The sequence below is a fragment of the Nuphar pumila genome, chromosome 15 (genome assembly GCF_984573655.1).
Source record: "Nuphar pumila chromosome 15, dmNupPumi1.hap1.1, whole genome shotgun sequence".
NCBI lineage: Eukaryota > Viridiplantae > Streptophyta > Magnoliopsida > Nymphaeales > Nymphaeaceae > Nuphar > Nuphar pumila.
The window spans coordinates 1,829,377-1,843,576 of record NC_143263.1 but is presented as its reverse complement, the minus strand read 5'-3'; the positions used below and the strand labels follow the sequence as shown (position 1 = coordinate 1,843,576).

Below are 14,200 nucleotides of genomic sequence, written 5' to 3'. Positions count from 1 at the left end.
ATCTGAGTCTAAGCCAAACCCGACCCGTTGACACCCTTATTAAAAATACTCCTGTTTTTTTTTTTTAATATCAAAATTGATGTTCAACCAACAGGGGAGACTCTGATTGTATGGCAGGAGCAGTTAGTGCACGCCACATTGTGTTGGGGACGTTGCAAGTTTGAATTCCAATGGTATATGGTTGTATATATGGTAGGGGTCTGCCTAACCCCAGCTTTCTCTGTCGAAAAAAAATGTTCGACACTTTTTAAATGTCCCCAAGCTTTTGCTTTAAGCAAATATACTCTCCCTCTTCTCTCACTCTCTCTCTGCCGCCCTTTGTTCAATATTGGGACAATGTTGTTTGTGGTGTTAAATTTATCTTGTTACCCGTATCTGAATCTATGCACGAAATTTTCTACATTCTCAATGTAAAATTTTTGATTAAGACAATATGTTATGGTTAGGGATGGCAGTGGACCGGGGGACAATGGGGCTCCGCCCCGCCTCGCTTCGTTTGGACCAGGGATGAAGGGCATGAAACGGGGATGAAGGTTAAAACCTATCCCCGTGTGGGGATGGAGGTGGGGATAGACTTAAGCTTTTTCCCGCCCCGTTGCCGTCTCAATCCCCGCCTAGCCCCGCCCCGTCTCCAATTCTTTTAAGGGATCACTATATACTAAGGGGAAATGGGGCCCTGCCCTGCCCTGCCCCGCCCCACCTTGCCCCCGTTTGAACTGGGGATGGAGGACATGAAATGGGGATGGAGGCGGGGGTGGAGGTTGAAATCCATCCCCGTGCGGGGATGAAGGTTCGGGGCGGGGATGGAGACCTTGTCCCCCACCTCTGCCCCGGTCCACTGCCATCCCTAGTTATGGTGTCCGAGATCATCATAGCAAGGCAAGGTTTTAATTTGTTGAAACTTAAAGGATTTTGTTGTTTAAGATGGAGTCAGGATAGCGAGTTAAATGGTGGAAACTCCGTAACGTTACATTGAATATTTTAGTATATATGTCCGTAAGGTTTTAATTTGTTGAAAGGATTCTCAGTGCCCATGGCAGCATTTCTAAGGTACTCAATTTGTTTTAGGGACATCTTCTGGTCTCAACCATCTTGTTTCTTCCAAAAAATACTTTGCAAAGAGATGCCTACTCGAATTCAAAGTTGAAATTATTACCAGATTGATTTATTTTAATATGGTGCCATGCAAGTTGGTCAATCACCTTCAGAACGAAATTATGAGCAAAGCCTCAAATGTATAAAAAATAAACTAACATGCAAATGTGTAGACAAAGACATCCCACTGCATTACCTAATGTGTTTAGGACCCATTTTCATTAGACGCTTTAGTCCCCTACTAAACTTAGTTGTAGGTGTTTTTGATTAAATCTGCAATTTAGTTATTTGTAAGCATGAGTAGTTTAGGACTATTTCTGATTGCATTTCCTAGTATATGTTGGTGCAGATTATTTGATATTATAGTGATGTATGAGTGTGATATATACCCCAACTCTGGTGGTAACAATTGATTTGATCACATTTCTAAATGATTTTTCTAATTTACTATGTTTGAAATCTATATGAGGTTTAACATTCTGTGCTTGAGTCATTGATTTAAATAATAGAACAACACATTCTTTCTTATAAATTGAAATAATATGTTGTGGAAATTTGAAGAAATTAACATTATCTTTTTGAATTTTAAATGAAAATTTTAACTATAAATGATCGTACTGAATGACAAAAATGATGCATTTTTCGAAAAAAAACCTTGCAATTTTTTAAAATTTGCTCGTGTTCAAAATCACAAATTTTCGGTTGTAAAAGGATCTTTTCAACCTTCGCACATGTGAATTTCTTTCTGATATGCAAACTTCTCTCTCAAAAATTCAAATATGCAAATTTCCTCTCAAAATATGATAATATATGAATGTCCTCCCAAACATGCGATTTTCTCCCAAAATATGTGAATGTTGCATGGTATTTTGTGATATTTTTCTCAGATATATGCTTTTGAAACTACACTGAAGGCTTCACCGTGCTTTTGAAGTGTTGCTAAAGGCTCATTGAGTTTTTGGAGCATCACTAAAGGCTTTAGCGACACTTTTGAAGTGCGCTAAATGCCCATCATGCTTTTGAAGTCAGTTTTTCTCAACAAACTCCTTTTACTAAAAATCACACAAGGGTCACAATAAGAAGGACATTCACAAACGTGGAAGCATGCTGGAGAACTTTCACAAATGTGTGGAAGAATTTTTTCATATTTGGGAGAAAATTCACAAATACAAAAGAAAATTCACATATTTGGATATTTGAGAGGAAAGTTCACATGTGTGAAGGGTGAAAAGGTTCTTTTATAGCGAAAAAGTTGTGAATTTGGATATTAGGCAAATTTAAAAAATTGTTGAGTTTTTTGAAAAATGCATCATTTTTGTCATACAATACGGTCATTTTTCATAATATTTATATAGTGATGAAAATTGAGATTTTTTAATATTAAATATTTACATCATTCTTGAAAATGTGGTTTTTGTATCCTTTTCGGTAGACAAAAAATAATGTTTTATGATTTTAACATGTAATCCTTCACAACTCATGTATTTTGGCAAATACATCTTTATATTGATATCATTATTTGTCTATGATGTCATTATTTTGTCTATCACACATTGATCTTGAGCAATAATGTGGATTGCAAGATTCTTTCATTAAGTTTTACTTAAAAACTGTGCTATTGACTTATTTAATAGGTGATATTAAGTTGTATTATCATGTGAATGGATCCCAATCCCACTATATCGAAAAGTTTTTTAGAAAATCTGATTTTTTGGTTCTACATCTATTGTTATGCAGCATGATCCTAATTTTATGTTATCAGTTAACAATAGAAGAAATAAATTCCAACTAGAATGTATGGTTATAATTGTTACAGTTATCTACACTATGATTGAAAAAAAGTTAGATGAGTCATTGAACAGATATTTTAGGGTAAGAACATTATAAATGTTTGATAGTGTCTTAAAGAATTTTGAGACCTCAAGATTATGGGACATGTTATGAGAGAAAATCTGTATTACATGAAAAATATAGTATTGTCGATTGAAATTTTGATAAAGAAATGATCCTATTGAACTTGTAAAATGATGCATTTTTAGAAATACCTTGCAATTTGTTGAAATGCTCTTCATATCCAAAATTTTGTTTTCTTACTTTTTAGGATATTTTTGTTGTTCCATAAATATAGTATGACCTTTACAAATCATGTTTGCAAATGTTTCCAAAATCTGCAAACCTCTTTTTACTAAAAAAATAAAATCAAGTGTGAGGACATTCATAAATGTAAGAATATTTTGTCAAAGGAGGTCTGAAAATATAGTACGACCATGCAAATCATGTTTGCAAATGTCTTCAAAATACACAAACCTCCTTTTACTAAAATCACATAAGTGGCACGGGCATGAGGACATTTGCAAATGTGTGAGGACATTCGCATGCGAAGGTCAAGATAGTAAAAAATGTACAATTATTTAGTTAAAGGATGTCCTCAAATACATTATCACCGTCATAAATCATGTTTGAGAATGTCTCCAAAATGTTTGAACCTTTTTTAACTAAAAAAAAATCATGTTTGAAGGCATTCTTAAATGTGTGAGGACCGTCTCATGTTAATGAACTCACACATTTGTGAATACCTTCAACCATGTTTTTTAGTAAAAAGAGGTTCACCCATTTTTTGAACATTCACAAAAATGATTTTCGAATGTCGTGCTATATTTGCAAAAATGTCCTAAAAAAGACAAGAATCAAAATTTTGGACATGAGAAGGATTTCGGCAAATTGTGAAGCATTTTTTAAAACACACCATTTTACAAGAACAGTATGGACATTTTCTGTTATATAAATGCATACATTATTATATTTTGAAAATATAGACATATAAGTCTAAAGCATTGTTGTGTGATTAATTTATTTGAGCAACAAATAATTTCAAATGAATATAAGAGATCATGCCAAAACTTGGTAGATCCACTTATGAAAACATTTTGCAAAAAAATACAAAGTGCATATAAAGAAATGAGACTAAAACCTACTAATAACCCAACCAAGTGACTTAGGTTGCTTGAGTTCTTAGTTCAACGAGAAAAACAAACCGCCGAAGTAATTGGATGAACACTAAAATATAATAAAAAGAGCATTTTTAAGAATTTCAATGCAAATATTCAAAATATGTGACTTAAGGATGAGTCTAAAGACTCTTAATGAGATATATAGGCCAAATTGGCTAAAGTGTTTCAAAAAAGTTTCTAATTTTGCTAGTCTTAGCTATATGAAATGAAGGTGCAAGTTGCATTTTATGAAATTTAGGTTGTTTTTATAACATTCATAAAGTAGGATATGCAAAGAACCCTAAATATATGCAACCTTTATATATTGATGGTACATATGGTTGCTTAAAGGAATATATGTGTGAGTGAGCATAAGATATCTACGATAGAGATTATGTTCAAAACCTACCTAGTTAATTATCAAGACAATATAAAACACTGAGTGAAAGTTCCAATCCAAAAAGTGCCTTTATTTATGCATGACTTTTATGAGTAACTTTAAAATTTTCTTTTAAATAATTTTAACATGTGGAGGATTGTTGTGACTTGACTCAAAATTATGTATTTTTGAACCATAGATTTTTGTCACAATGACCACCTTTTTCCCTTAAGTTTTTGCAAAATGAATTTTGGAGGAAAAACTTATTTTATAAAAATTGTTTAGTCATATAGTGATCATGGAGAAGAAATCCAAAGGATTTAAAAACCAGAAAATCACAAATATCCGATGTCCAAAATCACAAATATCTGACATCATTAAGACCTTTTCACCCTTGTTAGCTGTGAATTGAAGTATTATTTTGATAAAATTGTATCGCTAGTCGGCTAAGTCGAAATCCTAGTTAAATCCAGAATCATAGTTTTTTTTATGCGGACCTCACGATCTCGCATAAATTTATTTGCGATTTTTTGGTGAAACTTAAACCATCAAAATCACAAATATCCTATACTTTCACATATCTTTCATGAAAACCCATAAATTTGTGTGAAACTTACACTTTGACTAAATTCATAAATATTATATTTTTCGCATATACTTTTAGAAATCACATAAATTTATCTGCGACACTTACTACTGAATTCATAAATATCATATTTTTCTTATATACTTTCAGAAATTGCATAAACCCCAAATACAATTAAAGCATAGCACTATAACAAAAATACTTTCTATGAAAAACATGTAAAAAACTACAAACTCTGGCGTGGATATTGTAAAAAATGAATGCTTTCCATGAGCATTTTCCTCAAATGCTCTTTAATGATCATTTGCTGACGGTCCCTACCATATTGATATAGGGTTTGACCAATCCGTGCAACGTTAAGGGCCAACTTGATGAAAGTAGGAGGGAGAGGATTGGGCTGCAGGCTCTCCTGGTTAAGCTTCTTCCATGCGTTCACAATCAAATTCACAACATTTTCGCGTGCACATTCTTGTGAAGCACTGTGCTCCTTCATGTAGCATTCTATGTAGGAAGCATCGTATCCTCGCTCTTTTTCATCCTTGAATACAACAAAACTAAAATTGAGAGAGAGAGAGAGAGAGAGAGAGAGAGAGAGAGAGAGAGAGAGAGAGAGAGAGAGTAATGTGTAGCTCCTAAATACTTTCACCTACCATCTTAAACCATTTCAAAGGGCAAAGTTTCTGGCATTTGCTTAACTTGAAATCTCAAACGCATTTTGTATAGCTTACTTCATAAAAAACAGGTATTAGATTAGGATGTTTCATGATTAAATGTGTATTTAGAGTGATGGTTTATATTGCACCAAAAACTTGATAAAATAGATATAGAGGTTCCTCATCGAATTTATTTGATTTAAAGCATGATTTCAGTGAATAGAAAATGATGAACACATTCACATGTCATGATTAAGCAAAAAACATGGGCAACTAGTTTTTTAAAAGCATTTAGGATGGCTTAAGACATAAATTATTTGGGAGCCACTATATATATATGATGTGAAAACAGGAACACGGTGAAGCAAGTTCCATCTTACCTTGGAGGTTCCAAGATCATCCCACAGTCGAAATATCATTGCAGGAAGCAGAATGAGGTTTGGAATCGCCTTGATTATGTTCAACATCTCTGTTGTCAGTTGCTGACCCATGAGAAAGTAAGCGTGTGCTAGATAAGCAATTAACCCAGTGCTGATGGTTGCATTTTTGAGGTACTCATTTGTTTTAGGGGCATCTTCCGATCGCAGCCACCTTGCCTCTTCCAAAAATGCTTTGCAAAGAGATGCCCACTGGGATTCAAAGTTGGAGTTTATTATTAGATTGATTTATTTTAAGACGTGCCTTCCAAGATTGACCAATTATCTTCAGAATAAAATTATGAGCAAAGCCAAAATGTATAAAAGAATGGGCATTTAAATGTGCAGGTCAAGACATCCCATGTACCTCTTCAAGTACAGAAGACTTGATTTTTTGGTAAGTTTCAGCAAGATCCTTTTAACACACACATGCATGCATACATGTATGAGTTTTAATAACTTTAAATCTTTTATCTTAACATTCCCATCTTCAAGTGATTTAAATATTTAAAACAGCTTTAAAAGCATTGACATTTAAAAAAAAAAATATAGTTAGTTTTGGGTGTTAAAAATGTCACTTTCACTTTTAAAATTGAACAACTTGCTGTTCATCGAAAAATGTGTTGTAATGTTTCCTTTTCAAAACAAAACTACCACTCTAGCAAAAAACAAGTAACATTGGAGTGTTTGCCTTTTAATTGCCCTAAACCTTTAGGGTGGTTTTTGTGTGGGGCTTTTTGTGGAAACGCACACTCGTCTATGGACTATGGGTTTTTGTGGAGCCCACAGCGGCAACACAAACATTGGGTTCCCTTTCTGCAAGGAAAGGGAGCCAGAAATCAACACTGGACCTCCTTTCATCAGAAACATTTCCTGCTCGGAGGGAGGGGTTTCGATTCCTTTTCAGCGGAAACATGTATACTGTCATACCAGATCCATGGAATGTTCATGAATGTCACAGCCATGCTGTTTAAGGACGAAGGAACCAATTCCATTAAACACTTTAAAGAAGACCAAAAAGCATAGCTTCATGTAATTGGGGAGCCGCTCCACAAATGCTGGGTCGCACCTGAGAATCCATTGAGTTTGCAATTAAAAGAATAGAAAAGTTTGTACATGCCAATATGTACGTTAGTACATCCAAGTAAAAAAAATGCTATGTATTGACAGGCACATATCAAAATACGGTTGAAAAATGAATTTGGGCATTAATAAAAAGACACCTAAGCTTGCATGCCCAAACTTTAGTTGCGTTTTTGAAAATCCCTTATTTTTTTTGAAGCAGGTTATATGTTCCCCCCTGAAGACGATCATTAGCTGCATCGCGTGTTCGGGGGTCCCAATGAGCACCACGTATGTAAGCACGTGCAGTTCGTATCCCCATGTTTGTCAGCATCAATTAGCATCAGAGTCCGATGCGGTTGCGAAGACTTAAGTATCCTTTCCTCCATTGGTGCCATAAAAATGACGATTCTATAAAAAAGAGCGGTTGCAAAGACTTAAGTACCTCGACGATGGTTATTTAAGACTCAGTCCCTGCACTGTAGGATTATTCGAGAAAGGAATCCCCCTTGAAGAAGGCTATGAACATAAACCCTCTCTCACTCTCTCCCTTCTCTTTCTGCCTCTGTGCACATCCAGCAGACGATCCTACACTGCTCCATCAAGCACCGACTGACCTGCACACTGCCTCTATGCACATCCAGCAAACGATCCTATACTATAGCATGGTTCAACTTGATGAGTTGTGGAGCCTGATTCAAAGTTTTTGCCTTCACAGAAGGGGGGTCCGGGGCTCCCCCTGATGCGGGTCCCACTACGCGGTTAGTGGGCGGGGGTCCAGGGGGGGTAGCGCCCCCCAAAACAAATTTTTTTTGAGGCCTTGTATAAATTCTTTTTTTTCTTTCCCTCTTGTAATTGTCGAAAAAGAGCAATAAAATGTTTTGTTTGATCGTGGCGCTCATATGTTTCCTTCAATTGTTTCTTGCTTGAGGTTTTCGTAACACCCTTTCCCGTGATTTTATATTTTTTTTTTGCTACGTGATTTTCGTAAATCGCTACTCAATTTAGCGATTTTTCATTTTTTTCGCTACACAATTTTCGTAAATCGCTACTCGATTTAGCGATTTATGAAAATCGCATAGCGATTTGCCATTTATTTTTGCTACGTGATTTTCGTAAATCGCTACTCGATATAGCGATTTACGAAAATCGCATAGCGATTTGCCATTGATTTGGCAGAGAGGTGGGCCTTGTCGGAGAGCACGACGCCGAAAGTCGAGATGAAGACCTTACGGTGCCATAACTCGAAGAATGCCCGCTAAAACTTGAGGGTGCGAACACCCGTGTTTAGCAGCGTCAGGGTGGCTTGGAAGGCATAGCCTTGATCAGAAGTATTGTTGACGTAGGGGTAGACATATTATACTTTGAAAAACTCCGTTGTAGGTGTACTGGAGGAAGATTATGTTGTAGGTGTCCCTCGAAGGCGGTGGAGGGGCCGCCGCAGTCGGTTGCTCGCTGGACGAGGGCAACATTCCGGCCACTGCTAGCAAAAAGAGGACGACGATCACCATCGGATCGCCGACTCTTTGCCTCCCTTTATACAATGTTTCACGGAGAAGGAAGAAGAAGAAGATGACGATGAAAAGTTCAAACGAAAAAGAAAGAGAGAGCGTTTCAGGTTGTTTTGCTGTTTGGACTTTGAAGAGTTAACATCATCCTTGACTTTCTGGATGGAGGATATTTTTGTCCTTTTTTGAACCGTCGTTTTCTTTTTTTTGAATGAAGGACATTTTTGTCATTTTTTTGAACCGTCGTTTCGAGAATAGCAAAAAAAGGTACTTAAGTCTTTGCAATAGCACTGGACTCCGACACTAACTGATGTTGACAAACATCGGGATACGAGCCCCATGTGCTTACATACGTGGAGCTCATTGAGAACGCCCGAACACGCGATGTAGCTAACGGTCGTCTTCGAGGAAGAACATACACCAACCTCTCTTTTTTTTTACCTCAGAGTGTGAATTGACATTTCAACATTATATACATGCTAGGTCAGGGAAAACCCCTTATCACTGGCCTGACACACTAGTTGGTAAAACGCTTGACGTCCTGCCCAACCAATATTGGGGACTACACCCAGCTTTAACCTTGCAGCAAGAGACACCCCCCGTGGGTTTCCAACGGTGGTCATCCCATGTAAGGTGACTTTTAGTTTCGACATGCTAAATTTTCATACAAGTGCAGGGACCAGATTGAATCCAGGGTCTGTTGAAAGTCTCCCGATCCATATCTTGGATGCTAGTATGATTTTTTTTTGGATAATTAAAGATAAAAACCCCACCACTGGCCGCACATTGGCTGGCCTCCCGTTGGTAAAACACTTGAGGTCACCCTGGGTTTCAAACTTGTGATGTCCCCTCGATGCTAAAACATTATGGTTGGATTCTTCAATACCAACATATAAATCAAAATTCACCCACCACATCCCTATACAAAATAATAATAGCTAGCTCCAAATGTGTAAATAACTGGAGAAAAATATTTTACCTATTGATGGCCTCCGTGAAGAGAGCTAGATCATCCAATGTTCCATAAACATCAAATATATCATCAATAACATAGACCAGAGCTGTGAGTTTTGCAAGTTCTATCCTGCACTTGGAGAACTGTGGTTCTGGCAACGCCAAACTAGATAACATAAACCACACCATTGGTTGATTTCTTATCAATCCCATTTCCTCCGTTATCCCTAGCTCTTCCCACCACCTGGGTGATGCAACAATATATTAGAACATGAATAGCTAGTGAAAAAACAAAACAAAACACAGAAACCAATTGGCTAATCCTTTCTGTTATAAGTACCTTGAAAACTCTTGAAGCTCCTTTTGATGCATGGATTGCACGTGGTTGAAGTCCAACTTTGCTAGTTCTATCATATCTTGATCCTTTTCATGGCTATCATGGAAACTCTCAAGATAATCTCTTGCCTGAATTCTAGGCAAGGTCTTGTGCAAGGTATGCTTCATCACAAGCTCTACTTGCCTCGCCAGAGAGGGTTCAAGAGACGCCATTGATACCTCAAGGTGTGTTGTAGCAAAAGCTTTGGCTTCATGAAGTACATCTTCTCCCGACAGTTCAAAGTGTGAAGCTTCATACAAACTCAACAAACCCCTTATGTCTTTAGCCAATCCAAAACTGAATCTCCCTTCCTTATCCTTGAACCCGTCAAATACATCTATATATATCATAAAGTTGGAAAGAGTTGGTTCAGTGAGTAAAATAACGACGTGACATTTGTTGCATCCTAAGGTTAAACATCCAATGCTTTTGCGACCAAGAACAAAGGCACTAAATAAGCAGTCAATTTTCCCATTTTTTTTCATTTAATCCATAAGACTATGCATCTGTCAGCTGCCCAATGGCATCCTGACTCGAAATTTTAAAACGCAATGTACAATATTTTGTTGGGTGAAAAGGAAAACCCATCACCAACCGCACATTGGGCAAATCTCCGGTTGGAAAAACCTTTGTGGTATAGTAAAGTGCACCTAGTTTTGACTTTGGGCAAGGGACCCCCCTTGTGGATTTGGAACTCATGACATCTCCTTAACTTGGTGAAGTTCACAAGTCGCCCTTACCATTTTTTAAGTAACAATAAAAAAAAAATGAGAAAAGACTTTAAAAAAGAAGAAAAACAGAAAGGACCAAAAGAGGCCTGAAACTAACCAGGAGAAACATAGTAACCCTGCTGTCTTAAGAGTCTAAACCGGAGTGCCGCAGAATACAAGTCACGAGTCTCGCTTTCTCTACCATTCCTTTCATCGGTGTTACAACCATTGCCGCAAATGGAGCTCAACTTGGATTCAATCTCTTCAACAAAGTGGTAAGCAATCCCCAAGCGATGGAGGTCATCAATGGAACACAAAAGCTCCAAGCTATCGTGTGTATCATTGAGCTTTCTGCTTACTTTCTCCTTCAAATCCTCAATTTTGTTGATTGTCATATTATGGGCAGGAGAATGGGCGACGTTCAGGTTGATGCAGTTGGCCCTTCAATGTAGAAACCCAACTAGTGCCTTGCGAGCAATGCAGACATGTTAGAAGCAGAGTCTAATGTAGTATTTATAGAGTTGTATGCTTCCTGGACCAAACTCTCAAACCGTGTGAATACCACTTGTTCCTTCCATCCTGCTTCAATGAGAGAGAGAGAGAGAGAGAGAGAGAGAGAGAGAGAGAGAGAGATGTGATGACAACTCTATTGTACAGTACGTGAATCGCCTTCGGATGCCAAATAAATATCTAAGGCATAAAGACAAGTGGGATGTTACACATATTTTTCAAAACGTCAAGATTTTGTTGCAGGAAACTTTTCAAAATAATTGCCGATACTTTTTATGAACCTAAGAAACACCAAAACCTATGGTTTTTGTATGGGAGGGAGAAAAATTAGAAAGTACATTGGTAAGTAAAATAAACGCAAAAAAATGATATTTTTTAGGACATCGCTAATATTTAGAACCTCACACTATTCTATAACGATATTAATGCCACTTTAGCTTAGATTTTTTTTCGAGAAAAATAATCTGTCAATGTATCGTGGAACTCTTTTCAAGAAAAGAAAATCAAGACAATTAGCATTTGTGGCTTCGTGTGGGATACGAGGATCAGGTGCATTCATATTACACAAAAAGCAAAAAAAACAACGCACTTAGACTTCATATGCTCGTTTACTTTTCTTTAACAAACAGAATACCCCAACCAAGATTGTAAGGCACGTCAAACAAGTGCCCGATGGTGGAGCGAAACCAAAAAAGCATAAAGGCCTTTGGTAGATGGATGTTACTTGGATGATATTGTAAACATTATAGAGGAGTCGATCCTACTTCCTGCAAGCAATGGAATCTGAATTTGGATAAGAAGAACGTCTTCTTCTGCCTGGACGATTTGGCTTGGCACGGGTAGTTCACCATTGACAAAATCTCTAATTTGCATATGCCATAGTAGAAAGTTTGTACGGTTGAGTTGATCAAAACAAAAAATTGCTACATTGAGACTGTAGGGATATGAGTATTTTGAGATCAATGGTTTTAAGTGGGTCATTAAGACCAAAACAGAATTCAAAGGACGAGTGGAGTGGTACAAGTATAGGCTCAATGCAAAGGGATTCTATGGAAGACATTGATTATAATAAGACCTTTTTTATTGTCTTAACTAAAGAATGGTTGAGAATAACCATGCCCTCATAGATCATTTTGATTTAGAGCTACATTAAAAGGACATGAAAATGACTTTCCTGAATAAGGATATAAAATATAAGGTATATATGCAATAACCTTTTGGTTTCAGTATAGATGACTCGAATAATTTAGTTTGCAAATTAAAAAAATTAATTTATAAACTTAAACAAGCCTCTTGCCATTAGTATAAAAAGTTCAATCAGATAATTTTGAACTTTAGATTCATTGAAAATATTATTGATTAGTGCATATATTTTAAGGCTAGTGGGAGTAAGCTCATGATTCTATTTTTATATGTTAATGATATTCTTCTTACAACTAATGATTTGAGTATGCTACATAAGACAAAAAAATTTAATTCTTCTCATTTTGACATGAAAGATATATGTGAGGTCTTATATGTCCTTGAAATTGAGATCCGTCATGACAGAACAAAATCTGTCCTTGGCCTCTCTAAAAAATCTTATATTCTTAATGTTCTTAAAATATATGGGATGAAGATTTATTCTTCTGGATCAACACCCATAGTGAAAGAGGATAAATTGAACCCAAATGAGTGTCTTTAGGATGATAATGAAAAGACTCATATGACAACTATTTCGTATGTTTCGGCGGTTGAGAGTTTATAATACGTGCAGACCTGCACACAACTAGATATCACACTTGATGTGAAAATGCTTGTTAGGTATCAGTCTAATCCAGACATTGTTCATTGAAAGATAACAAAGAAGGTCTTGCATTATTTGCAAGGAACGAAAAACTATATGTTGACCTAGAGAAATGTTGACCACTTAGAGATCATTCGATACTCTGATGTAAACTTAGAAGGATATTTCGACAAAAAAAAGTCTACTACTGGATACATCTTCCTACTAGCAGGTAGTGTAATCTCATGAATAAGCGAAAAACAGTCTACAACTGCAACTCATACCATGAAGGCAAAATTTATTGTTTTATACAAGACTTCATCTGAAGTCATTTGGATAAAAAACTTTATTATGAGTCTTGGGATTGCAGGCTCTATTGAGAGACCATTAAAGATCTTTTATGATAATAAAGTTGTTGTGTCCTCCTCGAATAACAACAAGAGTTCAACCTCGTGTCAACATATAAAGTTAAAGTACTTTGTTGTTAAAGAAATGACTGAGAATCATTTAATGTATATTAATATAACTGGTACGAAGCAAATGACTGTAGATCTTCTTACTAAAGAGCTAGCATCGAGATTATATTCTCAATATGTAATGGGGATGGGTCTGTTTGATTCATTCTGATATATGACAACACATTTTGTTTATATGTGATCACATTTATGAAGCTAAATTGATCCTCTCTATGATTCTGTGTATTCTTGATTTTGTATAAACTATCTTTCATTTGGGTAGAGAGAATAATTGGATAATAATATTAAATAACCAATAGAATGGGTTAGAGACCAACCTATTCATAAATATAATCTTAACAAGCTTAAACACTGAAAATGAATAATATTGTAGTGCATGAAAATATGACATCTCGTATAGAGGTGTTCATGTCCATGACTCATATGATTCATGATTGCTTGTGAACCCAGATAAAAATTGAATTGAGATAATGGTAAAAAACCTTGATTATGTACCTTTCCATGCCAATGGGTCAAGTGAGAGAATGTTGGACATTTCAGATCGGGTCTAATCGAAGGTAATTCTATTTGACATAAGGCACACTAAAGGATAAAGAGAAGTGGTCAGAGATGTTACATGAATGTTACACATAGCACATATTTAAGTATCGTTGAGCCTTTTTGATATATCCTTATCATTATCGCAAATAATGAAGTACAAATGGTTCACCTTTCTTATAT

General features: G+C 36.2%; 1 protein-coding gene across 1 annotated transcript; it reads right to left on the bottom strand.

Moving 5' to 3' along the window:
- Nucleotides 1-5,276: 5,276 nt before the first annotated feature.
- LOC149814092 ((3S,6E)-nerolidol synthase 1-like) lies at nucleotides 5,277-10,192 on the bottom strand. The gene is made up of 5 exons (XM_089989878.1): nucleotides 9,984-10,192; nucleotides 9,669-9,887; nucleotides 7,050-7,188; nucleotides 6,084-6,332; nucleotides 5,277-5,588 (listed from the first exon to the last, which is right to left on the bottom strand). The coding sequence occupies exons 1-5, from the start codon at nucleotides 10,190-10,192 to the stop codon at nucleotides 5,277-5,279; spliced, it is 1,128 nt and encodes a 375-aa protein (XP_089846004.1).
- Between the last annotated feature and the right edge of the window lie 4,008 nt (nucleotides 10,193-14,200).

Excerpts from the sequence above, each read along its gene's own strand:
- LOC149814092 (XM_089989878.1), bottom strand. The coding sequence starts at position 10,192 with ATGGCGTCTCTTGAACCCTCTCTGGCGAGGCAAGTAGAGCTTGTGATG. Across the intron at positions 7,189-9,668 it reads TTCACGGAGGCCATCAATAG|GTGCGACCCAGCATTTGTGG; the intron begins GTAAAATATTTT and ends ATGGATTCTCAG. Across the intron at positions 6,333-7,049 it reads ATGAACATTCCATGGATCTG|TGGGCATCTCTTTGCAAAGC; the intron begins GTATGACAGTAT and ends TTTGAATCCCAG.